The following is a 27,565-nucleotide window of genomic DNA, read 5'->3' as shown; positions in this document are numbered from 1 at the left end:
CTTTAAAGAAATTTGTTCCTAACATCAACACCTGAAAATAAATATCAAAATCTCTGGATGCTGCTTTCAGTATCCTGAAGTTGAAAGGAATCCGAGGTGCTCTGATGACCTACTCTTGCCTGTCTTAAATATGACCCTCAGTTCTTACCGCCAGAATGAAACCCACTGTAAGAATTATACACAATCCTCTACATATTTTTAAAAATTATCTATTGTCCTGTTCTGTGTTTTCGTAAAACTGTGCCCCTTTAGGAAATGACAGTTGATATCTTAGAGATTATAGTCTATTCTATTTTCCCAAATGGATTGAACTGTACAAATTGACCGATTCTTTTGGAATTAACCTATTATAGGAGCCTATTAATTTAGAACATTTAGTATTCTAACCAGAGAGTGACCAGAGACAATTTGGTTGCCACCCTAGAAGTGCTCCTGTCTCATCTGAGAGTAACTGGTTTTAATTTTAACAAAGATATGGGGATCCTTAAAGACACTGATCTCTACAAGGGTTTCCATAAGGATCCAATGTAGTTGTGTGAAATCGTAAGACCAGACAAGCATTAGATTTTGCATTTGACTTGTAGCAGCTTCCAGGGAGTAGGTAGTTTATCCTCGGGCAATTTCTAAATGACCATCCTTCTCTGCCTCCTTGGAACATTTACTGTTAACGACCTCCACCATCTCGGTGTTGCTCTTTTCTTGCCTTCTGCTGTCCTAGCTCATGTCCTAGTTTCACGATTGCTCCTTCTCTGGTTTCTTTTCCTGCCACTTAAATTAGAATTTCCTCCAAGATGCTGCATCCTACCCTCTCCTTATGGCCATGCGTGATGGCTCTCCTGTTGGCTCTAACCCTAGTTCAGTCCCCAAGATTCCTCAGTCAACTCTTCAGAGGATTAACAAATCTAAGTCCAGATTCCCAACTGGCTTCCCTCCCAAACTTCTGGTCCACATTTCCTGTTACCATTCAGGCATCTGCACATGAAATTTAGTATATGTCTGAGGGAATGTATTATCCTCCCTGCTAAATCTACTCCTTCCCCTGCATCCTCTCTCTCTACTGACAGCATCCCCAGCCATTCACGCATGCACAAAAGCTCTGAGTACTCTTTCCAGGCTCGTTCTCTCTACTCTTCACAATTAATAAAATGCCAAAACCTGCCAGTTCTGCTTCCCACCATAGCCCCACAGTTCATAGCAACCACCAATGCATGTATTGCTACTATGAAGCTGGTAGTTTATACAATTAAGGTCAAAGTACACTTAAAAGTCCTAAGGAAAATAATGCGTAGTTTCTTGAAAAAGTAGTATTTACTATGCATGGAGGTATTCAGAGGTTATGGAGGAGAAAGAAGTTGTTATAGTGGCAAGAAATCACATCTACTGCAACTGAAGATAAAGCACCATGGGTGTTTTATAGGCATACCCGTTTGGCTGGAACAGAAGGTGCCCAGAAGGGTCTCACTTTTGGAAGCCTGGAGTCAGGAGTTTGTAAACTGATAAAAAGCGGTGACTCTCCAGGTGGGGGTGACTACCAAAATAAGCCCTGGGCCTCTTAGATACCTCACACTTGTCAACGCCAGCCTGCTCCCTCACCCAAATTATGATCTGCAAACCCTGAGGAAATACGTCCCCTCCTAAAAAATCGCTATGATACTAATACTAATGGACTATGACAAAGTCCATTATGACTTTGTTTCTATGACTATGACTATGTTTCTCAGGTGAGTTATGACAGCAAAGGGTTTGAAAAACCACTCAATTCAAGTAGAACTCTCATTAGTTCCAGCAAGTTAGCAAGCCATTAAGAGTGTAAGGACCTACATGACTTTGGGTCCCGAGAGAAGATTCTAAGTGAGTTCTAATTAGCCCAGAAACAAACACCATTGAGTCAGTCGAGCAGAGATTGACAAATGGAGATTAGGAAAAGGATATCAACTTATTTTAATATTTTTTTAAATAATGCTCCTTTTGTCACTTATAGGAAGTAAAAATTTCTGTGCTGCTGTTATTTTAACTGGACTTTAATTTTGATGGAGAAAACCTATATAGCTATAAAAATACTTTTTTTTTTTTTTAATTCCAACTCCTGTTTGGAATTGTTCACTCCTCGAAAGGGCACTCCGTTACAGGCTTTGTTCAGTAGTTAGGGTACCGCTACTATTAATTTGTAAGAAGCCATTTGAATCATGGTCACTGCAAGTAGAAGGAATTCCCGAGGCTACAGCTGTGTCTTGGAGATGTAATCCTATTTTAAGGAAACAGAAATCTAAAACAACAAATAAAGCAACGATATCCCTTCTTATAAATTTTAGGAGGCAGGGCACCTGGGTGGCTTAGTTGGTTGAGCGACTGCCTTCGGCTCAGGTCATGATCCTGGAGTCTGTCCCGCATCGGGCTCCCTGCTCAGCGAGGAGCCTGCTTCTCCCTCTAACCCTCCCCCCTCTCATGTACTCTCTCTCTCTCTCTCTCATTCTCGCTCTCTCAAATAAATAAATAAATCTTAAAAAAAAATTTCAGGAGGCAATTTGCAACACTGGGTTGAGAACAAGGAGACAGAAATTCTGCTCTTATCCTTGGTACAATATATCATAAAAGTCTGGGCAATAATAATGCATTTCACAGCATTTTACAGTTTCTAAAACACTTGCATTACCTTAGTTCATTTCAGTTGAATTAGATAGCCACTAAATTCCCTAGCAGCTTCAATAATGCTATGTATCCATATTTTTACATATATATGAATATTTACTTAATACAAGTAAATCCGCATAAAGACACCCCAAAATAAATTCCTAGGTAATCATTCAGTTCATCAAAGAACTCCATATTGCAAAGGATTTTATACTTAAATTGATTTCAAGAGTGAGCTTCTATAGTATATTCTTAAATTAATGGATATATGAAAAGTCAATTTACATGAAATATTTCAAAACTATTTGGGGAGGTCTATGGAAATACTTGCCCCATGAAATCTGAGATATTGAGTTTTCCTTCTTGTGGGAAGAACGTGGCCTTAACACCCTTTACCATTAAGCAATGTTCACGGTCTGTATTCTCCTCCAAGGAACTGCCTAAAAGGAAGGAGATTTATACAGTATCTAAAGATCCTTTGATCTTTGGTTTCAGATTTTCTTTTTATTTATTTTTATTTGGCAATAATACTGATTCAAGTTTCTGTGTCAAAAGTACCTCTTAAAATATCATATTCATCTGTTCTTCCCCATAAAATCTTAAGGAATGGCTTTCCCATTCATATTCTAAATAAGGGAAAAGAAAATCCTGACTGTCATCCTTGTGCACTTTTAATTTCTGCCCTGAGAGAAATAAAATGTTCAAAATATTTGTGCTCTGTTTTTCCCCTCAGCCCAGCACACTCCTCTCTCCCAAGAAGAGGTTTCTGGTCATGCACATAAAGATTTGGACAGATGCTGCAGCCCAAACACTGTCATCCGACTCCCCTTCCCAAAGTGAGCAGTCCCAGGTCAGGGGCCCACAATTTTGTTTGGAAGGTCGAAGAATCCTACTTTTGGGCGGCAAAGACGCAATACAAGACCACCAAACATCACAGGTTGTGAAGAATAAAGAAACTAAAATCTTTTGGCCAGTCTGTCTCCTGGTGTTCTTCAATTTCTGTTTCAGGTAAGCCAACAGAATCTAAATAAATTCTGCCCAGAGAGAGAAGACAGTACAAATTTAGCAGACCCTAAAACCCTCAAACCTTTTGAATTAAGTCAGGTACATCTGCTCCTAATTACATGCATGCACACACACTCATACACATAAACACATACACCGTGGTAAGATTAAAGACAGCTGCAAGCTCTTTGCTGGCCCTCCCTTTGAGAGGTGGAGCCCAATTCTCCTCCCTTGTATCTGGGCTGCCTTTACTGCCTCGCTTGACCAAGAGGATGTGGTGGTCATCATATTCTGAGGCTGCTAAGGTTGGCTAAGAAGACACATAACTTCCACCCAGGTCTCTTGGACTGCTCACTCTTGAAGAACTCCTTCATAGCCTGCTCTTTCTTGGAATCCAGCTGCATGCTGTGAGAAAGCCCAAGAAGCTCCACAGAGAAACACACATGGAAAGACACTGAGGCCTTTTAGCTGACTGCCCTGACTGAGCTCCCAGCCAGTAATAACCAACATCGACTGCCGGCCATGGGAGTGAGCCATCTTAAACCATGCACCATGGTTGAGCTTTTAGACCACTACAACCCAGAAGATCCCAAACAAGAATACTCCAGCCTTCCCCACAAAATTGTCAGCAAAATAAAAGGTGGGTTTTAAGCTATTAAGTTTCCAGGTGGTTTGTTAAATAGAAATAGATTTCCAGAACTTGTCAGTCACCATTCTGATGCCAGGCATCGGAAAAAGGACCCCGGTAATTAAGCTTAAATTTCTTCCCTTTTCCATTTGCCAGTGATCCAGAATAAATAGGGTGATGGTTTGCAAGACGCTTTGGTCTCACCCAAATGGGATGAGGTCAGAATACTGAAAACCACTCAATCTACAGGGATAGAACATATTATTTATAATATCTGATTTCTAATTGACTTTGCAGACTTAAATCTTTGTTACATGTATCTTAGCCTCAAGTAGTTATAATCTCAAGTAAGAAAAAGGTAAATCAAGCTAATAATGCTATGATTACAACATTCTGTAGCAATTCTCCCCTCCAACATTACTTCCTGATTTATGATCATTTCACCTCATATCACCAACTTTAATGCCTTGTGATTTAACAAAGAAATGCTTTAAATATTGCCATCTTTGAACATCACATGGCTTTGATGAGCTTCTCTGCCATTTAAAATACCCAAGTATTGAAAATCAGAACAAACAGAAGAACTATTATAAAGGAAAAACAGTATTCTTCCATTCATTTTTTCAAATAAGGACAGTTCAAAGTAATACAGAGAAAGGGGAACACAGTGAATTCTATCATACACGCGCGCGCACACACACACACACACACACTCACACTCACACACACACTCACACTACGCTGGAGGCTATATGATATCATATCTGTAGCCTTCAAAACAGAATCCTATCATTTGGAATTAAAACACATTTTCCTTTCATTAAGCCTACTCTGTGTGAAAAGGATGTCATCCTGTCATGGCTGAAATTCCTTCAGAGAAAGCCTTGGAAACATCATATACAAATCCATCACGTCCTTTCAGGACAAAATTTGGGGCACAGGTTAGCAGGATTATTTCACCCATTGACCATCTATGTTTGCGAAGGTGCAATTTGTATAATATGTTAGATAGAACTTGTTTCCACTTTGTAAGATGTCTAGAATGCATTTGTACCAATTCTCTCAATATTTAGGAGGCAAAGACAATCAGATATACTTGTTTGTGGGAAGCAAAGTTATCATAAACTAAAATGCAAAGCAAATTCTTCACAATTACCTTAGCTTACTCCATACAATACCGCCGAGAAGAATTTACAGCTCTTTCAAAATCCAATGTCTATAAAGATAGAACGCCTTGGAGGAAAATGGTACCATACTTAAGATAGTGATATCTTTTATTAGTACAGTAAAGTCCTATTTTTATGGAATAGGATGGGTCTGAGGTCATTCCATAAAATTGATTTCCCAGAAAATGGAAATAGGCAATTTACCCTAAGAATTTTATTGAAAAATTATGCTATTCTATTTGAATAATGATGGGAATGTTCTACACGTTTCCTTTATTAATGAATTAAAATACACAAAACACCATAAAATTATATTAGAGGTTCAAAAGTATCACTTAAATCTTCTTTACCAGTCACTTTCATTTTGTAAAATCAGCAGTTCCATTAAAATCGTATTATGTAAAAATGGGTTTTTACTGTAATAATAGTTATTACCTATTTAGCTCCCAAGGATGTTGTGAAAATTAAATAATAAGCCATTGGAAAGCAAATACAATGTGTCGCTAATACCAGAGGCCAAGAGGGGCAGCCAGATGGAAAAATGAGGGAAAAGAGCACCTGATACATTAAAAATCACAGCTTTCATCTCTAATTCCATTACTGCCAATACTCTATGCAGTGGTCATGTGTACTGACATTATTTTATTTAATCTTTTCAACACCATGACATCCATATTAATTACAGCCCTCATTTTATAGATGAGGGTCAGAGAAGTTTAAAACTTGTCCAATGTCACACAATTGGTCAATGTCAAAGTGCAAATGTGAACCCAGGTTTATCCTTGTCAACATTCCATCCTCATCTCCTGAAGCATCACTAACTCCCCACTATGCCTTTGTTTCTCTTAACTGCCCCTCAGATTCTTACTCCATTTTCCAAGGTCCTCTTCCGCCATGAAGCCATCTCTCTTCCCTTCACCTGAGACACTTTGATTCAATACACTTCCGTTGCTGATGCCAGCTATTTGTTGTATTATTATGTGTTCTGTGTTTTATTGATTCAGCTAAATCCCTAGCTATTTGAGGTCATGGTGTATCTGCCTTGCCTTTGGAGCCCCAGATCAGGAGTACCTGGTACAGTGCCTCGAACACAGTTGAGTGTTCAGTAAGTGTTGCCCAAACTGAATTGGAAAGAAGGGTTAACTTGAATTACAACTACATTTGCTGCCAGAAGCAAAGCACATGCTTCTACTAAAGGCTCATTACATCAGATACCTCTTTGGGAAGTTTTGCCCGTTCTCCCATGTACATGTACCTAATGGGGATGTGGTAAGATTGAATTCTTCAAGTATCTCACATATGCTAGGTACTCAATAAATAGTTGTTGTTGTTGTTGTTTTCCTATTCTTAATTCCAAGCGAAGGAGACAATATGAACAATAAGCAGAGAAGCATAATTCCTGTATAATAGGCAATCAGATTTGGATGAATCAGAACAGGCAGGGATGGTGAGTTTTGTTTTTTTCTTTTAAATAACACTATAAAGAGGGCTCTGGAATCACACTGATTTCCTGTCGCAGCCTCTTGACTTACTAGCTGGAAAAAACTTGGGCAAGTTACTTAACCTCTCGGTGTCTCAGATTCCTCAACTATAAAAAGGAGGACAGCAGCAGGATCCACTCATAAAGTAGTTGTGAGAACTAACTGAGAAAATCCATGGAGAACATGTAGAGTGCAGGGCACACACCAAGCAGTCAAATTATACTTGCTGCTATCATCGTCAACAGCATCATCATTAAAATCGTAATTCGTAGGTATCTGCTCAAAGGAGAAGACATTATTTTTCACAGACCTGCACGGTCTTAGAGTTGTGCTGTATCAAACCCGTCAAACTCAAAGATTTAATCCTAATATTAAATTATGGGCGGCAGCATTGAGATTGTGCACGTCACTCAAGCAATAGTTGTTGTCTATTTTGTGCCACACTTGGGTGAACAAACTTACTTGATTCAAGGAAGACTGGGAATGAGTGAAACTGGGAGAGCTAGGCAAAGGTCAAGAATACAAAACCACAAGTAGAAAGACAAGGTAAATTTAACCTAAAGGTCCATCAGAGGTCAAAATATGAGGTTTGGCCAAAAACCTGAAAGGAAAAGTAAGCCAGAACAGCTCCTACGTGAGACCCCAAACAGAAGAGACCACCGGATTAAAATGAGGGCCACTGTAAGATTGTTTGTTGGAGTTAAAAGAGAGCTTAGAAGAGAAGGGGAAAAAGGCAACAGCACAATAAGGACTTCATTTATTACATATTACACACCCGTTTTTATGCACTTATCTTTCCGTTTGGAAACCAGAAATAATGAACAATAACTGCATAGTTGAAAAATCTTCACTTCTCTGATTCCCACAATAGCACTGAAGGACCAACGGAAAGATACTTTATAGAGCCAACATTTGTGCCTCACCCTCCTGCCCCCCTTCTTTCCAAAGCACTGATCTGTGCTATTTATTTTTATATTTTATTTATTTATTTATTTATTTATTTATTTATTTATTAGTTATTTATTTATTTATTTTTGCTCCGTGCTACTTAAGAGCAGCTTCATGGAGAATTCAGGCCCATCTTATAAACTGACCATGCACGAACAAAGGATTGAAGAATGACGGACATCCCAAAGGATACTAAAAGCTTGGCAACCTTCAAAAGCTTCACTTGCTTCCTGCATGGGGTGGGGGAAGCAGCTTGCTTAGTGGGAAAAACCATAGCCCAGGGCCAATCTGCTGGCTACATTCATCAAAGAAATGGCTGAGACAGAACAGATTTTTCCCTTCCGTATGGGAATGAGTCATGAGCTTGTTTATTCAAAAAGTTACATTCTCCATTGAGAGAGGTGGATGAGAGAGGAGTTGGATGATAAGAATAGTTCAAGTTCGTACTGGTCAGCCCACCCCCTCCTGTCCCTCATCTCTCTATGCACAGCTATACCAGCACATCAGCAATGCCCAGAGGTGGTTACTGTGTTTTAATCATTCTGCCTTCGTTTCTTTATCCTAAATAAAACAAGCGACACAACTACTCTTTGTCATTTCCTCTTTGTCCTTTTAGAAAGGGAATGCACTTGATGGGTTAAGAATAAGGCCTCCAAGTCAGACTGCCTGGGTTAAAATTCAGACTGCTGAATTGCAAACTGCAAGAACCTGGGCAAGTTACTTAACCGCCCGGAGCCTCTGTTATCTTGTCAGTAAAAATAGGGATGATCCGGGGTGCCTGGGTGGCTCAGCTGGGAGCATCTGCCTTCGGATCCAGTCATGATCTCAGGGTCCTGGGATCTCAGACTCCCTGCCCAGTGGGGAGTCTGCTTCTCCCTCTGCCCCTCCCCCCAACTCATGCGTGCTGGTCAAATAAATAAATAAATAAAACCCTAAAAAAATAGGGATGATGATATCACTTATATCGCAAGGAAGTTCTTGTCAGGGTTGAATTAGTTAACATATGGAGAATCATTCCTGCGATGTTGTTAGTTGTCAATAAATGTTGGACATTATCATTGTTATCACTTTGCAGATGACCAAACGTTCTTCTTCCAGTATGGATCTTTTTAAATTCAGTATTACCTTAGGAAGTTCACATTAAGCCATAAATGAAATTAGGTCTTTTAGGGAAAATATATTTGTTCTTTGAAAAACATTTTCTTCCCAGCCTAGGGAGATTTTCTGGGAGTTTCAAGACTCGCTTTTAAGAAAGAAAAATTGGGGGGGCACCTGGCGGGCTCAGTCAGTGGAGCATGTGACTCAATCTCAGGGTGGTGAGTTTGAGCCCCATGTTGGGTGTAGAGGTTACTTAAAAATAATAATAAGATAAAATCTTTAAGAAAAAAAGAAAGAAAAATTTTTAAAGTATGGGTGTGTGTTTCTGTTTATCTGAAGAATCATCTTTTTCCATATGCGTCTATGTGGAAAGAGAGTTCTAGATAGATGATAGATACATACATACATAGACTTTTATTTTTCTGTTTTATTTATCAGTTTCCTTTTCCAGCATCTTTGAAAAATCATGGCAACAGAAGAACTTATTCATCATTTTTCTATATTTGAACGATTCTTTATTTAAAGTTTAAAAGTTCTATTTTTAAAAGAGCCACAAAAGGCAAAAAAAAAAAAAGAAAGCATTTGCAAATTGCTTCTTTCCAAACACTCTATGTCTTTTCAAACACAGGGACACTAGAATTTTTCTGCAAATCTCTGTTCTCCGTCACATAAGAAACATATCCCATTAATGGATTATTCTAACTCCTTGTAGCATTGTGACTACGTATTCCACCTTTAATGAAGGTAAGCTGAGCTATTTTTTCTGGATTTCATAGGATTATGAAATTCTTCACTTATAATAATGCAAAAAAGAAGGTTGTAGACATAGTGCCCACAAATAAGATTGCTCACATTCTTTACTTGTACAATATATTTAAATGACAAATAATCCCCAATTGGATTATCCTCGTTCAGTCTGTCTGTGATTATTTAATTCATGGACTGTTTTACTCACTGGGTAAAATCAGGACGTCATCCCCAGGACCTGGAATGGTATGGTTGTGTCCTCCCCAGCCCTCTTCAATGCCTGTCCATGCTTCAGGAAGGGACCATTTTAAGGCTGACTCAGGTACAGAGGTAGAAGCTACAAAACAAAAGGAAAATAGCAAACTAACTATGAAAATCTGATTCACTATAATAGCTTGCAAATTCTATCCTTATTTTAGGATATTGATAATATTTTTACCTCCCAAGGTAGCTGCCTTTTGATATTTTATAACCTTTTAAAAATCATTTTATCAGCGTAAAGCAAGTAATTATTCAATCCTTCAATTACCTCTACTTCTAGGGAAAATATATTCTACTTTTGTTATTACACATTTGTGCTTTGCCTGATATGACATACGCTTATCATGGAATATTTGAAAAATGCAAATATAGGAAGAGAAATTGGGGTGCCTGGGTGGCTCAGTGGGTTAAACGGCTGCCTTTGGCTCAGGTCATGATCCCAGGGTCCTGGGATCGAGCCACAGGTCAGGCTCCCTGCTCAGTGGAGAGCCTGCTTCTCCCTCTCCCTCTGCCTGCCTCTCTACCTACCTGTGCTCTCTCTCTATCTCTCTGTCAAATAAATAAATAAAATCTTTAAAAAAAGAAAGAAAAATAATAATAATGGCCTATAATCTCACTATCTAGAGATAACTGTCATTAACCTTTTATTTGTATTTCCTTCCAGAATTTCTCAGCATTTTTATATAATTGAGATTACATCATATATGCAATTTTATATTCACTTCTTTTTCTACTTGGCTTAGCCATTTTGATATGCATTTCCTAATGTCGTTAAAACTCCTTGTCAACATAATTTCAATGGCTACATAATATTCTATCATATAAAAAGTCTATCATTTACTCAATCCTTAATGTTTGGTACTTAGGATCTTTCCACTCTCTTCTAAAATTATAAGTAATGCAGTGTTAAATATCTCTATACAAATCTGCCAGTAACAATGATTTCTTCTTTTTTTTTTTTTTAAAGATTTTATTTATTTATTTGACAGAGAGACACAGTGAGAGCAGGAACACAAGCAGGGGGAGCGGGAGAGGGAGAAGCAGGCTTCCCGCTGAGCAGGGAGCCCGATGTGGGGCTCGATCCCAGGACCCTGGGATCATGACCTGAGCCGAAGGCAGACGCTTAACGACTGAGCCACCCAGGCACCCCTACAATGATTTCTTCTTAAAATAGAACCTTAGCAATGGGATCACTGAGTCAAAAGGCATAATCTTCTCATAGCTCTTAATGTGTTTTAAAGGCAAGATAATAACCTGGACACCTCTCACTGAAGTAATTTACATACAGTTCATATGTTCCAACTGGTTTTTATTGATTCTGCCACTGATAATCAAGTGACATTTTCTTTTCAACAAGCCCACTGGCCTCTTCATCAGGAATTATACCATAAATCTAATAATTTCCAGTGGACACAGCACAGTATCCATCACACACAACACCATGTTGAACTGCAGCCACATGTTCTTTTCTGGAGTGTGATCCCTATCACAGAGACAGAGGGCAGAAAGAGTCTCTAAAAAGAGGAGGAAAAAATTCACAGATGACTCCAAATGTTCTTAGAGTTTCAAGAGCTCAAATGATGGGGGATCTCACATGATTGGGGAGGGGGTGCAGAATCTCAACCGTTATAGTAATCTCACAAGCACAAATGATGAGTGCCTTGTCTCCCAAAATCTCCTAAAAAGTAGGGATACAAAAAGGAATAAAATGTCATTCTTGCCTGAAAGGAGCTAACACTGTTGTGTAAGTTGTATAAATAAATAAATATTGGGAGGATAGAACTCTAAAGGGAGTTCTCTTTTTTTTTTAATTTTTATTTTATTATGTTAGTCACCATACATTACATCATTAGCTTTTGATGTAGTGTTCCGTGATTCATTGTTTGTGCATAACACCCAGTGCTCCACGCAGAACGTGCCCTCCTTAATACCCATCACCAGGCTAACCCATCCCCCTACCCCCTTCCCTCTAGAACCCTCAGTTTGTTTCTCAGAGACCATAGTCTCTCATGGTTCATCTCCCCCTCTGATTTCCTCCCTTCATTTTTCCCTTCCTACTATCTTCTTCTTTTTTTTTTTTTTTTAACATATAATGTATTATTTGTTTCAGAGGTACAGGTCTGTGATTCATCAGTCTTACACAATTCACAGTGCTCACCATTGCACATATAAAGGGAGTTCTCTTTAATGGTATCCCACAAAGAGAGGAAGTGAGACCTTGCCAGGGGAGGCTTCCTGGAGAGGGAGCATCTGAGCTGCATTTTAAAGGCTTGGGAGCTATAAAGGTAAAGGGGATTGTGGTGAGGGTTTGCACTCCAGACAGAAGGATGATCATAAATAAAGGCAAGAAATAAGAGATTACGTGGAGGGTCTTTAAGCAGTTTGGTGTTGCTGAGCCACAGAGCTGGGAGGAGGCAAGTGATGAGGTTGGAGAAATAATCAGAGATCCAAGTGTGATGGGTAACAAAGACGGAAGCGCCAAAGATGGCCCCTGGATTTCCAGCATAGGTGGTAATGGTCAGAGATGTCCATTAAGATGGACATCGATGAATTCAGTTTGAGCCATAAAGCGTTTGGGGTGTCTTCGAAAAGACCTCCAAGTGGAGATACACAGCAAGGAGGAATTGGATATGAATCTGAAGAGTGGGAGACAGCTCTGAGTCAAGGAGATGGATTTTGCAGTCGTATTTGAAACTCTAAGGATGGTTGTGATAGCTCTGGAGGATTACAATGTAAAAAGAGAAAATGCCTGAGCTCAGAACCTTGAGGAACAAACACCCAGTTACTTCGTCTACAGGAACCCAACTCCCTCATAATCATGGTCTCATTAGAGCCCTGGGATAAATGAAAAGTATACAGATTGTGGTCAAGTAGAAATCCTAGGCAATGTAATTAGCACAAAATAGACCCCACACCATGGGAATCATGCATGGGCTTGGCACAAACTTCATTCAGAAAGAGGCTTTATAAATATTTTATAAACACCGAGACTATAATACCTAGTTTCCTCCCAATTTTGCCTCCTTTCCAACACAATACTCTAAATATGCAGGTGGGGGTAGGGTGGGGGCTCTGTTGAAATGGCCACTAAGTAGCACCACAAAGGCCAGAAAGAGATATTCTGATGCTTTATTTCCAGTGATATTTCAAAAGGGCAATGACCAGGCTCTTTAAAACCACATACCAGGCTTCCGAAACTCTTTATATCGTAGATGTTGGAAACAGATTCTTCACTTTGAGATCTTCACTCTTATTTATAAGAGGGCTGAAACTGTCTTTAATTGAACAAACTAAATCTTAAAGTAACTATTCTAAGAGTTGTTATTATGAACAACTTTGGTTATTCTATACCATTCTGCCTTAAGATAAGAAGACTTAATGGAGAACAAAACACTTTTCAGTCTCTTGCAAAGTTAATCAGATTTCTATAGTTAATATCAGGCTTCTGTATGGCTATTACTAATGTAGAAAGTGGGGAGAGAAGAAGAGGCCTGCGAGAGTTAAAGAAGCAGAGACGTGCAAGGAGAATCCGGAGAGAGGCATGTCTTGGAAGCCCAAGAAATACAGCATGTCCAGAGGGCAGAAGTGATCTTGTTAACAGCAGAGTTCTGATAAGAGAGTGAGTAAGAAGTGACTATTGAATTCGGCAACCACAGCATAGATGATCCCGGTGAGAGTGGGTGGCTCCAGTGGAGTGGGAGGTGGTAAGCAGTGTGGCTTACAGTGGATTAAGGAATGCACCGGAGGTGAGGAAGGGAACACACTGCGTCAAATAGTCCCGAAAGCTCACGGAGGAACGAACAGCTTTGGGATTTGAGATGCTCAGGCTTTGATCTGTCTTCCCAATCTTTAGATAAATGAGTCTTAGCTCGAAACCGAATTCCATGAATTTTGATCCGGACCAACATTTGTGAGGAAGCCTCACCTTGCTTTCCTCTACAAGTCTGTCATTCAGCAACAGCTACGGTTTAAGATGGTCTCCAACTTGAGATCTGAGCCAAATATTGCCCTCTCCACCTTGATCCTTCATCTGCCCAGCTTTTTATGGCTCTGCATCAAGAGACTAGTCTTTTGAGAAGTTTGCAACAGAGATACCAGCTAGAGGAGGACTCAGTATTCATGAATTTTGTTTTGTTTTGTTTTAATTGAGAGGCACTGACCAGAAGGAACCAGTAAAGGAGAAGTTAACTACGCAAGACTGAATCATTTACTGATGGGACAAAGTTCAGAAGATGCTGAAAGGGATGAGTTGACTTTAAAAAGGAGAAGGGCTGACAGATTCTCAGAAACCTGAGGAAAGGAAATAAACTTAGATCTATGCAGAAAGGATGGCAAATTTAAGAGACTATCTGATCATCATAGTCCCATATGACTATGCACTATATTTCCAGTTAGCCCCCACTGAAAAGACAATGTCAACAAGATAAAGGCTCTTCAGAAATATTTTTATCTTCCCCCCAAAAGTGGGTTGCTTTACCCATTTTCCCCTCTCTCATTTCTTATAAAGCATTATGCCCACTGAGAGGAAACCAGTAAGGCCGCAGTGTTGGAAGAACATGAGCGACCTGCACTGGAGTGTTCAGAAACCCGGACATCCTCGTGACTCTAATTAGCATAAATCCTCACCACAAAACCACTAAGCATCCATACAACAACTTACATCACCACCACCTCCCCTGTCTCTCCCCAGCATTGGCCCATATATACCCTAATTTCTGCTGGTTCTGGAGTTTCCTGTCCACAATTTCTCCACAGTGTCCTGCACAATCTTGTACACTCAGAATAAACCTACAGTTGAGTCAACTAGGAGACTCTCTGCGGCAGAACACCCTCACCCAAAATGTCTCATCTGCATTATATACTCATATTGAATCTCAGAGTGGATTAACATATAGATAGAACTCCATTAATCATTCCACTGTTGTTTTGTCAAAGAATTTTTGATGCTGTAACAATTTTACTATTTTTCATAGAACTTTTCATTAAGCAAAATACACACTCATATTTAAATTTTGACATTAGCCCATCTACCCCACATCATGAGAACCAGGGAATGTCTTAGAAGTATCTTAGTGTTTGAAATTTCTTTCTGATGAATGGTAATGTACAAATTCTGTAACTCCCTGTGTTTGGGATTGTTTTCTCTTGCAAATTATATTGGCTAGGAAAACTGACCATATAATTGAAGTCATAAATTAATATATGCCAATAAAAGGTACTTTAAACATCTTAGAGTTTTTATGGCATAGCAGAACGAACACCGGACTGAGTTGGGTAACCTGAACTCTCATCCAAGTTCCATCACTGACTAGGTGTGCCTAAGCAAATTATTTAATCTCTAGGCTTCCGTTCCCTTATTTGTAAAATGACACAATTGGATAGGATATAGCCTGTGAGGGTCTCTCCTTTATTCTATTAACTCTATGAATCTTTCTATTTATTCAGCATGTTGTAATTGATAGGCCAAATGAAACATCTTCCAGTTAGACTGACACCTGCTAACAAGCCCAGGAGGCTGGCCACCCACAGTCTCCTTCCAACGAGTCCTTAATACAGAATCTTCCTACTAAGTCCTGAGTGGCATGGCACCCTGACTATAGAGCTGGTTGAATGAGGTATGGCCACCCATAAATAGTCCAGTATCCTCTGAGGGGACCTGGCAAGAGAACAACCCCCAATAGACATGTCCTCTACAAATGGCAACTGACCCAACCAATTGAAAATTTGAACACGGAACTGTTAAAGAAAGAATTGCAAGATACTTTCCTGGGCAACTGTTATTTTAAAAGAGATTTATTCATTGATTATTTAGTTAGTCATTTAATCGACATCCCCATGTGACCATAAGACCCCATGGAGTCAAACATCATTGCTCATCATTGTATCCTCCTGCATCTTGCACAAGAGGCCCTCAATAAATAATGCATCATGAGCACCTGAAGGAAAGGAGGGATAAAGGACAGCGGACATAAAGAACAAAATGCTATGGTAGCCCAGAAACAGTTATGAACACAAAGAACCACGTTCTTCCCAGGGCAATAAGCATGGAGTAGTAGCCATCGGTACATCTAGTTTATAGTTTCAGGCTAGTACATTTTCTTCATTTATTTATTAATTTAAGTGGAGCAGTTAGATCATTTTCTGATTAGCATGGGCTCTGCTCTGACACAACACAAAAATGCCACTGGAAAACTTGGCCTTTGAAAAGATTTGTCCCTAATGCAAATGCATAGTTAAACTGGCCTAGGATAAACAAAAACAAACAATGAAATGCATTAGAAGGTGCCTAGGAGTCTTTTAGTCTTTGAGAATTTGGCTTTTATGAGTTAGATTTCACAGAACCATCTGACTTTTGGGAAGGGTTTGTTTACCCTGATGTCCTGAAATCACTGGGAACGATTAAAGTTTTGAGATACCCTGAATTTTTCTTTCCATTTGGTAGAGGCCTAACGGCCCATCTGCAGACCTGGACTCTTGTGTGCACATATGGTCCATAATTTATGAAATGTGCCTATTTTCATGTTTTAATTCTTTACTTTCCAATGTTTTGAAATACACCCTTCTTATATCTTTCTTTGAAATGCAGACACGTATTTCAGCTATCAGGGTGACACAATAGGGAGTCATTAGGCATGACAGCATTAGGGCTGATGCCTACCTGCTTATAAACAATTTGATGGAAGCAATTTATAGAACTGTTATTGGAGGACCTTCTACTGCACCAGGCACTACTATTTGGTGGCTAGGTTAATACTCACCCGAAATAGTTGGGGGCACACCTTCCTTCACCTGGAGAGTCACTTGAACGCGGCCTTCACCTGAAACTGAATGCAAAAAGCCACAACTTGGAAGTGTTGCAAAGAGCATCTTAATACAGAAGATATTCTTATGTGATAAGAATGGCTTTATGCTAAATTCCCCCCAACCTAACTAAATTTTCAAAATTAAAAAAAAAAATGAACTCCTTGTTAGTTAGTCTAACAATTGATTTCCAACATTTAATTTTGATTGCTTTTATTTGATTAAACTTAATTGCAGTGAGGTCACCAGAGAATTGGCACATAAATAATTAGGCGGGGAGGAAACCCTTTAGCCATATGTTCTTTGGAGGCCAACATTGGTCAGCAGGGCACACCTCTTATCCTATTTCCTCTCCATCATTTTGGAGGCTTAGCTCTTAGAATTCATGTGTTTTTCAATAGAGTTCAGATCACCCATGAAATGTATTTGCTTTACCTTTATCCAAACAAATTGTCCTTTTAATGAAGGCTTTTTTCTACCCCCCTTTCTCCTCCATCTTACAAACCAACTGAGCACATTTAAAAGGCCTGGGGTTCATTAATTTTAAGTGTTCAATAAATTAGTGGAAATAATCAAAAGGCCTGATTCTTTCTGATAATGACAATTTGATGTCAGTATAAACCAGTAGATTAAGCTGAGAACATATGCTCCTTTGCCAAGAGAGGCTGCTATAATTAAATAGTGAATGCATCTACAAGGTGCTCTCACGCCTGATTAATTAGTAATCAGGTGCGCCAACTCCACTTTTCAGTAACACCTTGTCTCTTATTGGTTAATTACCTTTCTGCCTTATCAGATGTCAAGTGAGCCAACACCTCCCACCACTGGAGGGCCCAATGCTGTGGAAGGCTGGAGCCTTGAGGACTTGGGTCAGACCAACTCATGCTCTCCATTTGCCTTTCCATGGAACCCTAAACCTTTTCCTTCATCACAAGATGGAGTAGACCAAGGATCATTTTTTTTTCTAATTACAAACCATGAGCTTCAAAATATTACAAAATAATAATAATAATTATTATTATAATCCCCAAAGCGATCTATGATGAGAACTCTTCTATTCCTCTCTTCTTATTTTGATAATTACTCTCACTTTCCCATTACCAAAAGTGGCTTTCCTTTACACTGTACATATTTTGAGACCAGGTACAATGACCAACATGTTCTCTATGTGCTCTACTTTATCACACTTCTGAGGCTTCACTTACATTGTTTCTCTATCCTGTTGCATATTTTACCCACTTTTTATCTTAAGTAAATAAATAAATATAATGCCATCAGCCCAGCATTTCATCTCTCTTTTTTTCTATAATGTCTAATTTACCCATTTGTGCTCATAACTGATATTGGTGATATTTATCCCAAGCTTGCTCTCCATTTAGCAAGTATTTATCAAGCATCAACTGTGGTAAATTTCAGATCGCATCAGTCATGAGCTCTGTCTCTAAATCTTGGAGGGAGGGACTTTTCTCAAGTACCTTAGGACACCAGACATTAGATATTAGGATGCCGGACATGTAGATACTATTCATGAGCTAATCTAGAAATCCTAAATTTATAGGGCTCTACTCTGAATACCCAGTACTTAACTGACAATTTCAACCAATTGAGCAAATAGAGGCAGGAAAGAATCCTTTTAAAGGAACCAAAAGACAAAATAATAAAATAGGCTCAACTGGAAAGAAAAGCAAAAGAGAATATGGACAAGATGACATCTAAAAACATGCAAAAGGCCGTAACAACGGAGCACTCTTCCATGTGAGGAAGGAATTAAGTGTTGTAATAGAATCAAATTCTAAAGAAGGCAAATTAGAAGAAATTCCAGGAATCATTTGGAAAGGGTTATTAGTTCATTTAAAGATTTTATATAAATCATCCTTGTTAAAAGCAGCTTCCAAGTAATGGTAGACTTCATTACATCTGTGCCCTCTTCCTTAAGACAGAGTCACACGAGTAAAGAGAGTAAAAAAGTAAAGTTACACATGAAAAAGGCTTTTTCAAAACCACTATAGTCATTTTACAATGCATCATGCATTGTAGCCATCATGGTAATTATTAACCCAGAGACATAAAAGGCTAAACCCCACCACATCCAACCCCCATGATAGACTGTTCCACTTGCCCTTCCATTCAGGAAGTCACTTCACCCAGGCTCTGATCTTGGTCAGCCAAGGCTTCCTGGTCAGGGTGCTTTCACGTCTGCAGCTCTACGTGGATGGCTTCTGAACTGTGTGGCGACTGATCTTGTTCAGCCTCTACAATGCACAAATGTTTCCTACCTCTTGGGGAGCCTCTTCCCCAAAACATACATTGAAAAGCTATCACTCCTTTTATTAAAGCAGGTGTGAGAATACCATTCAGTCTGAGAAAAGGAGTAGTTTCAGTATCCAAAGAAATGGAGAAAAGTTACCAAAAGTAGTAAAGACTGAAAAAGTCTGATTTCCTTTAGCCACACTTGTACATGGCCCTCTGCAGGCTGGTTCTGAGACATGAGTGCAGGTCAGAGGGTTATTCTTCCCAAACACCATTTCCACACCCTGAGAGTGGAGCCATAAAGAATCATGGGGAAGAGTGTAGCTGCTGAACGAAGTCCAACAGCCTGGGTTTGAATCCTGGGTCTTCCAGTTCCTTGATGTGGGCAACCAATGAGTTCTTCATCATTTCAGAAACTCACTTCCTTCCTGTGAGAAATGGAAATAGTCGTCCTATCTACCTCATAGCATGAGTGGGAAGAAAAGATGAGATAATCCCTCTAACATATTTAGCACAGTGCTTGGCACATAAATGCTAGTCGTTACCTATACTGTTTCTATGGCATGCTCATTATCTAGCAGCCAGACAACAAAACCCAAGAAATATGCTTCTACTCTTTTTACTCTTTTTTACAGCTGTACCTAGTCATGAGGAGCCATAGTATTCAGAGTTGGAAGCAACTTAACCAGATCTTCTAAAGTTTGCTAAGTGCTTTGACTCTATAAAAGTGTAAATGTTACATGTCGTTTCCAATTTGGACAAACACAAAGAGGGATGAAAATTGTTTGAGAATAAACGTATTGACTCAGGAAGAGTTTAAAAGCCTTACACAAGCTGTGATATTATACATATGTCTTCTCAGTGCTTATGATTTCCGAGTGTGTATTTGTAATATGAGAGTGGTTAATGTACTTTGTTTATAAATGGAGCCTCATGGCAGTTGATCCTTCCCAGGTTGTAAGAATATCTGGTCTGTCCTCAAAAAGAAAAGAAGCCATTGGGTCAATTATAGTCAAATTATTCTGATGGGTGCTATATGATGTAAGGTTGCTATAAACACAGAGATCTAGAAGAAAGCAAGAAATGTGCCAAGAAGGAGGAAAGAGAGTTACTCAGCCAAACATGATACTAGGGTCTTCCAGAATTTTGTATTGTGCCTGGCAAGTTTTGTCTTCACTAGGGCACTAGGAAAGACAAAAATTAGTTCTCTCCTTGAGTAGGTCCCATTCTCTCTTGCAATTTTGAAGGGAGAATTAAGTACCTAGCTATATTAAAAAAAAAAAAAAAACAAGGTGGCATCTTAATGGGCCTTGACTCCTTTCCTATTTCATTCTTCATCCATATTCCCATTTTCACTTCACCATTGAGGTTTAGCACATATTTGGACCTCTCATTCGAGTCACATTTATATACGGTCAGTCAGCCATTGACTAAACATGGAGAGAATCTGAAACAGCGACAGCAATCTCTGTCTGCAGATTTCACCCATTCTCTCCCTGATGCATGCCTTCTCTCTCGGTCTCTGTCTGCCCTGGACCCAGGCTCCAGCTCTGTCTTCAGGAGCCCGCTGTTGGCTTTGGTCCTCTCTCTCTACATTGCAGCTTACCTTGCCCTATCTTCTACGTCTACCTCTTCTCTCAGATCTGTCTCGCACACCTGTACATTCCTGCTCTGTCTCTCCTTCCTTGTTCAGTGAACTTGACCTCACTCCCCAGAAATTAGTCTTTTTCACTTAGCCATTGAGCATTACTTGTCAGCTGGTCCCTGGGCAGCTAATGTTTGATTCACGGGACCATACTTCTGTCTGACTCCAGCTTCTCAGGGGCCAGCGACAGAACCAGCTTGGCCCTCATAATGCAGGATCTTTCAAAGTCCTTCACAGAAACATTACATGAAAATCCTGTGATCACCTTTGAGTCTTCCATTATCCCCACTAACATTCATTCATGGAAGGGTATAAATGTTTTTTGAGGCGTGAGAATAAAAGAACTTACTCAAGGCACTGACGGATATATCTACATTAACTTCAGTCCTGAGAGTTAGTTCAATTAAACCTTCTTAATTAACTCAGAAAACAATAACAATTGTTATTCTGATTCAGGGATGTTTGCCACATTTGCACTTCCTGTGAAAAATGGTGTATTTGTGCAGATCGACAGAACCAGAAATTCCAAGGGTTAGCATTCCAGCTGTTTGTCCATGAGGCACATTTAAAAAGCCCCAAATTGAGGAATTTTACAACTTCTCTCAAGAATGTGGTTTGTTAATGGAATATTACTCAGCCATCAGAAAGGATGAATACCCACCACTCACATAGACATGGATGGAACTGGACGGGATTATGTTAAGTCAAATAAGTCAAACAGAGAGAGACAATTCTCTGTTTGACTTATTTGACTTAACATTTTCCCTTATATGTTGAACATAAGGAATACAGCACGGAGGACCGTAGGGGAAGGGAGGGAAAACTGAAGAGGGGGACATCAGAGAGGGAGACAAACCATGAGAGACTCTGGACTCTGGGAAACAAACTGAGGGTTTCAGAGGGTGGGGTTTGGGGGCCTGGGGTAGCTGGTGATGGGTATTAAGGAGGGCACATGTGGTGATGAGCACTGGGTGTTATATGCAACTAATGAATCGTTGAACACTACATCAAAAACTAATGATGTACTATATGGTGGCTAATTGAACATACATACATACATACATACATACATACATACATACATACATAAATGTCCCTGGGTAAAAACAAACAAATAAAAAAGAATGTGGTTTGTTCTCAACAGCAGGTGTTCTTAGCAAGGGAGGAAAGAGACCCAGATAAAAAAAAAAGATCCCTGGGCTCACACTTCTTACTTTTCACCAATTATACCAAAACCTTGCAGACCACATTATAGTCCCAACATATAAACTGTGAGGTGATGATTTTAGTGGCATTAATGTTTTATTTTCATAGCTATGGATGCTAATGTATTTTAGAAAAAGCAACTAGGTCATTAAACCCATGATTTTATGGATATTATTGCTTAAAAGAGGTTAGGTTTTAAAAATTAGATGGCGTGGGAATTGATTTAAGAAAAATCTTAGGTAAATAATAGAACAGGAGGCATAGGATGTGACAAAGGGTAAAGTTGGTATTCAAATACCTAAAGTTCAGGAAGCATAGAGCCTTCAATAAGCCCAAGTTTTTCCTCTAAATAGAAAGAAGAAGAACTGGTTTACAAGGGTATATACATAAGTTTGGATTTTAAAAAACCAAAACACCAGTATACTAGAAAAAGTACTGACCTAGGGTCAGAAAAGCTGAGTTTGAATGCTGGTTATACCACCGACACTCTGCATGAACTAGGGTCTGCCATCAGCATTGCTAAGAAATTAGCTCCTTAAGGGGCGCCTGGGTGGCTCAGTCGTTGAGCATCTGCCTTTGGCTCAGTTCATGTCCCCAGGGTCCTGGGATCGAGCCCCGCATCGAGCCCCGCATCGAGCCCCGCATCGAGCCCCGCATCGAGCCCCGCATCGAGCCCAGCATCGGGCTCTCTGCTCCGCGGGAAGCCTGCTTCTCCCTCCCCCACTCCCCCTGCTTGTGTTCCCTCTCTCTCTGTGTCTCTGTCAAATAAATAAATAAAATCTTAAAAAAAAGAAAAAGAAATTAGCTCCTTAAGCAGAGGGCTTCCTAGAAAAAATATTTGATCCTGACTGCTTAGTTTTCCCTCCTTCTTTCTTTCCTTTTCTCATTTATTTCCTTCCTTTTTCTTGCGGGAGACAAGTTGCTTGCAACCAAGAGGCAAAAGTCCTCCCATCACCAGCTCCTATTCCATTCTCTATACGTTTGCCATAAAGGTTAGCGCAGTTCCCCAAAGTCAATCCTCTATATTACTGGCAGAAATCCTTGGGGATCTTTGGGGAATGAGTTTTCTAGAAGAATGTAAATTAATTTATTAACTAGAATGCTATGGATTGCCTTAGAGGGCCTCAGCATAGGAATGGCAGCAGAGTTTCGGAGGATTAGGATTCTGCTCTGCTTATAAAACCCTCCCAAAATGCTCGGGGCAGCCGGCTGAGTCCTCTCTCCTCCACAGACACTAACAGAATTCCTTCCCGAGAAGCTGACGGGGCTTCTGGACCAGCTGAACAACAGAAGGATGGAGGCAGCAGCCTACTCCATCCCTGTGCCCTGAGCGCTTCTGAGAAAAGAGAAACCCAGGCAGTACCCTTGAGCTCCTGGCCGCAAACTCAGGAAAGCACTCCTTGTTTTCAGGCTCTCCCAGGTTAACAGCATCTTTTCTGAGCCTTCTGTGTGATGTGACTTGACTTCTTCAGGGCAACGGGTGCAGACAATGAAGTCCATCTGTCTTTCTATCTGCGGCCCTCTTGCCCTCATGGAAAAGGGCCCCGGCTTCTTGCCAAACAGCCTGCCTTTATCTTGGCGAGGGGGGCCATTTGGAGACAGGCACTGGCCAGCCTGGCTAGACATGTCTTTTTTCTTCTTTTTCAGTCAGAGCAGAAGAAGGTGGTAGGCAGGAGCCTCTGCGCCTCGCAGGCGCTCGCTCAGCTGCCGCCTCACACAATATCCCGGCTCGGCCGCCGCTCCAATGCGCGAGCGGGGCTGTGTGAACCCGGGAGGGCAATGGTGAATGGCCCAGCATCTGACGCGAATTTATCACCGGCTGCTGGTTGGTGAAGTAGAAAGCAAGGGGAAGGGGCTGTGGGTGTTTAATGCACCCTGCCACAACCCAACAGTTTGCCCTCAAGAGCCTTTTCCCGATATAAAAGGACAGGGTCAAAAGTAAGTTGACCCCTGACAGAATGTACAATTATTAGGAGAGGACTGTGCACCAGCAGCTGCTGGAACCCCACTGGCTCCGCATCGGGCTTCCAAGAGTCAGAATATGAATAATCAACTCAAGATTGTTTCCTCCACCCCTATCAACCCCTGTCACCTCCCCCTCCCCCCAACCTTCTCCTCCTGTTTTGGGCAAGTCCTATTATCCTCCTACAGGAAGGAGCAGAGCCCTCCCTAGCAGCTGCAATAATTGTGTTCCTATTGTGATGAAGACCTCCTCCCGGCCACCCCCCTACAAGTGGCCATTGTGAGGGGAGAGTCAGTGATTATACGCTCCGCCTGATGCTTTGGGGGACCCAGCTGCCTGAGTGCTGACACACGAGCGTGCGTGCGGAAGGCGAGGGAAGGGGCTGGTGGAGGTGGAGGCAAGAGGTGGGGGGACCCTGCGTCTGTGAGACGGGACCCCGACACACCAGACCTTTTTCATAAGTCAAGCCCAGAACAAATGAGGCTTTATCGGGCCCCAGTGACGAGGGGGTCTCATCTCCCTTTGAAGTGGAGCTGCGCATGGGGCCTAGCAGCTTTTCCTCCTTTGGACGAAGCAAACATCCTTCTTTTGATATGCTACATGCTCATTATCTCTGCCCCATTTAATGATTTTTGATTGAAGGGTGGCGGCTGGGATGCCGAGAAGATCGTTAGAGAGGCTCCATCCAGCCAAGCCTGCAAGAAAGGCTTTCCTTGTGCCTGGGCCTAAATTTGGAATTTCTTAACAGTGTGCGCTTGTTCTTAGAGGCAGATAAGGGCTGAGCGTGAAATTCTTAATTAAGCAATAAATAGAGAGTGGGGTGTCAGCAGATGTAGCCAGTAGCCATGGCAACAGGAATCACATGGGCAGGAGAGCTGAGACTAGATGTAGGCCTCAGGCCTGGGCCTGACTGACAGCTGAAGAATCCTACAAAGCTTGTAAACCAGATTAATTAGCTGACTAATTATTTCATAGCGTTAATGTAACTAAAAAATAAAAATAGTTAACCATGAACTGAAACATCCCTGGAAAAGAAAACAGCAGGGAAAGAGGCAGTGAAGGCAGAGGCAGGGGTTACCCGTTAATCAAATTGCCTAAACGGAAAAATGGGCTTGCTGGGTTTGACTCCGACTCGGGAAATATACAGGAACACTTGTCCTGCAGTCTTGCCCATTTCCAAGAGTGGCGTAGAAGTTACAGTTTGGAACCGCCACTCGTAATCATTTCTCACATCAAACACTGCTCCTCCTGAGTCCTAACACAAGCTATCGCACACGAGTCCTTCGCTGTGGTCTCTTCTGCAAGTGGCTTCTTGGCTAAAATTCTCAGGGACTCTACAAAGGCAATCTGAACCAATCTCCTTGAAAGATATTTTTAAATGAGCGAGGTGATCTTATTCTGTGGATAACAATTGCTCAAGTGGCATTGCATTTCAATCATGGAAACCATATATCATATATGTCATGTTATCATGAATCTCGGTTATCCTACAAAATCTAGTCAAGAAAAATAGAACAGAACCCTTTCGGAAATGTTGTGATGTGTACACGCTTAGTTCAAGGCATGTGACATTGTTCATCTTCTGGGGGAGAAAAGAACAAATCTAGAGAAATAATCTACTGAGAAAATGTGTAGTAAAGTAACAGGGCATACTAATCACATTCGAAGATACCTGGGTGCTTTGTACCACAATTCCAAGATATAAGTAGGTATTCTTAACCTCGTTATAGAGATGAAGCCATCGAGGCATGGAGCATTTTTAATTCCATGCCCCAGGTGAAATAGCCAGCCGGCCACTGATTAAAACCCTAAACCCTAAGCTCTGGCCATGAGCTTTCCAAAGAACCTGCATCCCATAAAGACATTTGCTTAAAAAAAAAAAAAAAAAAAAAAGACAAAACTTGCCTTGGTAGAGAAGAGGAATACTCTCAAAACATATTTTATGTATAGGATTTTTTTTCTTTGTCACTAGGGATCAGTGACTTTTCTCCCACAGAGCTGTCTAGTACCCCGCCCCCCCCCACACACCCTATTTGGTCAGTGATCAATGATTATTTAGTGGGCAGCACACTCTAGTGGGGAGATCCAGGGCCAGGAGCTAGAATGCCTGGGTTCTGATTTTTTTTTTTCTTCCCTTCTCAGCTGGGTCTAAGATTAGTCAGGTATCTTCAATCACACACAAAGTAGCCAAATGGAGGAAACAAAGACATTTGTGATTTTGTTTGACACTTCCCATCCTGGAGGATGTGGTAAGGTTGCAAATAAACAATACAAAAAAGACGGTCCACTTAGAAGTGGTCAACAAATGAATGAAACACAGCCAATTGTCAGGGAAGCGGTACTCTGAAGGAAAAGCCAGCCAGGAATAGGAGCAGGGTCTCTCCATTCCCCACACCTGAAAGTCTGGCAGGAAATTCAATGGCCCTGAAACAGGTCAAGCAGTCTCCCTACAATAACAATGAAACTTCTGTATACACGACTCTCCCCACATTTTTTTTTTAATCTCAGGAATATGTCCACATAGACTGTGAGGTCTCGACTTATGTCTCTCTTCTTATTTTATGTAAATTACCCCAATTGCAGACCTATAAAGTCACACAGTCCAAAAAAAAAAAAAACAATTAAGTGAAAGTAACAAGCTAATCAATGTAAGATGCCGGGCAGAGAGCTAGAACTCTACGGCTTGGGGTCCTCTTGAGGTACCCACTGCCAACTACCTCACTGCCGAACGGCATTATAAGCCTTCCCAGCGATGTTGTAAACTTGACACAGAAGATATCTGAAATCATAACCAAACCTACCCAATCCAACACAATTGCATGGGACGCCACCATTGAGGAGCAGCGCAAGCCTCAGTTTCCCCTGAATCATCATATCCTCACTGTACCAGCCCAGGAATGAGAACAGAAGTGGCTCTAGCCACCTACCTACCCCATTCACCCAGAGGATACTGGAGGCACAAATGACCTCAGAAGCCAGTACGTGGAGCACTGGGAATCGTCTTAAAGAACAAGGGTCTCCATGCCCATTAAACATCTCTAACCAACCCTCTGTGATTTCCTTGTCCTTTTCCAACTCCCCTTATCTAAAGGTGGAGATACGAGGGTATTCTGATACAAAGAATGATTTCAATTAATAAAGGCTATCTACCTAATAAAAATGTTTTATACTGAAAAATGCATCTATATCATATAGATGCTCATAAATACATACAGATGTACATCTATATATAAATATACAGACTTACACAGATGTGCATTTCTACCATATATATGTGTATAAATAGTATAAGAGTATAATTTGCTATTAATTCAATAAATAACGATAAAAAAAGGGGAAGAAAATCCGTAGCTGCATGACTTGATTTTTTTTTCATTATGCCACAAATATTCCTTTACCATGCTTGGCTCATGTGGCCATTTAAGTCAGTTTGCAGTTCATGAACAAAATCGGGCCAACGGACAAGACATGCTAAGTAATAGAAGGAGAACAATTTGAAATTAAAATTTGGTTCTAGAATATATATCAAGTGAACGGTCATAGTCAATGACACCTCTTTGCTCTTACTTAAGGGCTGCATTCAGCTCTAGAGGTAAAAACAGTCTCAGGGATCTCTGTCCATCCTGAGTTTTTATAGTTTTAGGTTACATTTATGGTTGATCAAGTCAGAAATAAAATTTGAACGGTACAACTCAGCGCAAATAAAATATACAGCAATCCATTTGGCAAAGACAG

General features: G+C 40.5%; 1 protein-coding gene across 1 annotated transcript in view; it reads right to left on the bottom strand.

The window, feature by feature from the left end:
• PKHD1 (PKHD1 ciliary IPT domain containing fibrocystin/polyductin) overlaps positions 1–27,565 on the bottom strand; it is a 465,684-nt gene that overhangs the window by 194,681 nt on the left and 243,438 nt on the right. The window contains 2 exon segments of the mRNA XM_028097676.2: positions 9,913–10,041; positions 16,724–16,789. Coding sequence (XP_027953477.2) covers positions 9,913–10,041; positions 16,724–16,789 — 195 coding nt within the window.

Source organism: Eumetopias jubatus, unplaced genomic scaffold (genome assembly GCF_037043125.1).
Source record: "Eumetopias jubatus isolate StellerSeaLion01/CBP00866 unplaced genomic scaffold, mEumJub1_p1.0 scaffold_6, whole genome shotgun sequence".
Classification (NCBI taxonomy): Eukaryota; Metazoa; Chordata; class Mammalia; order Carnivora; family Otariidae; genus Eumetopias; species Eumetopias jubatus.
The sequence above is the reverse complement of the archived record's forward strand: the minus strand, read 5'-3'. Positions and strand labels throughout refer to the sequence as shown.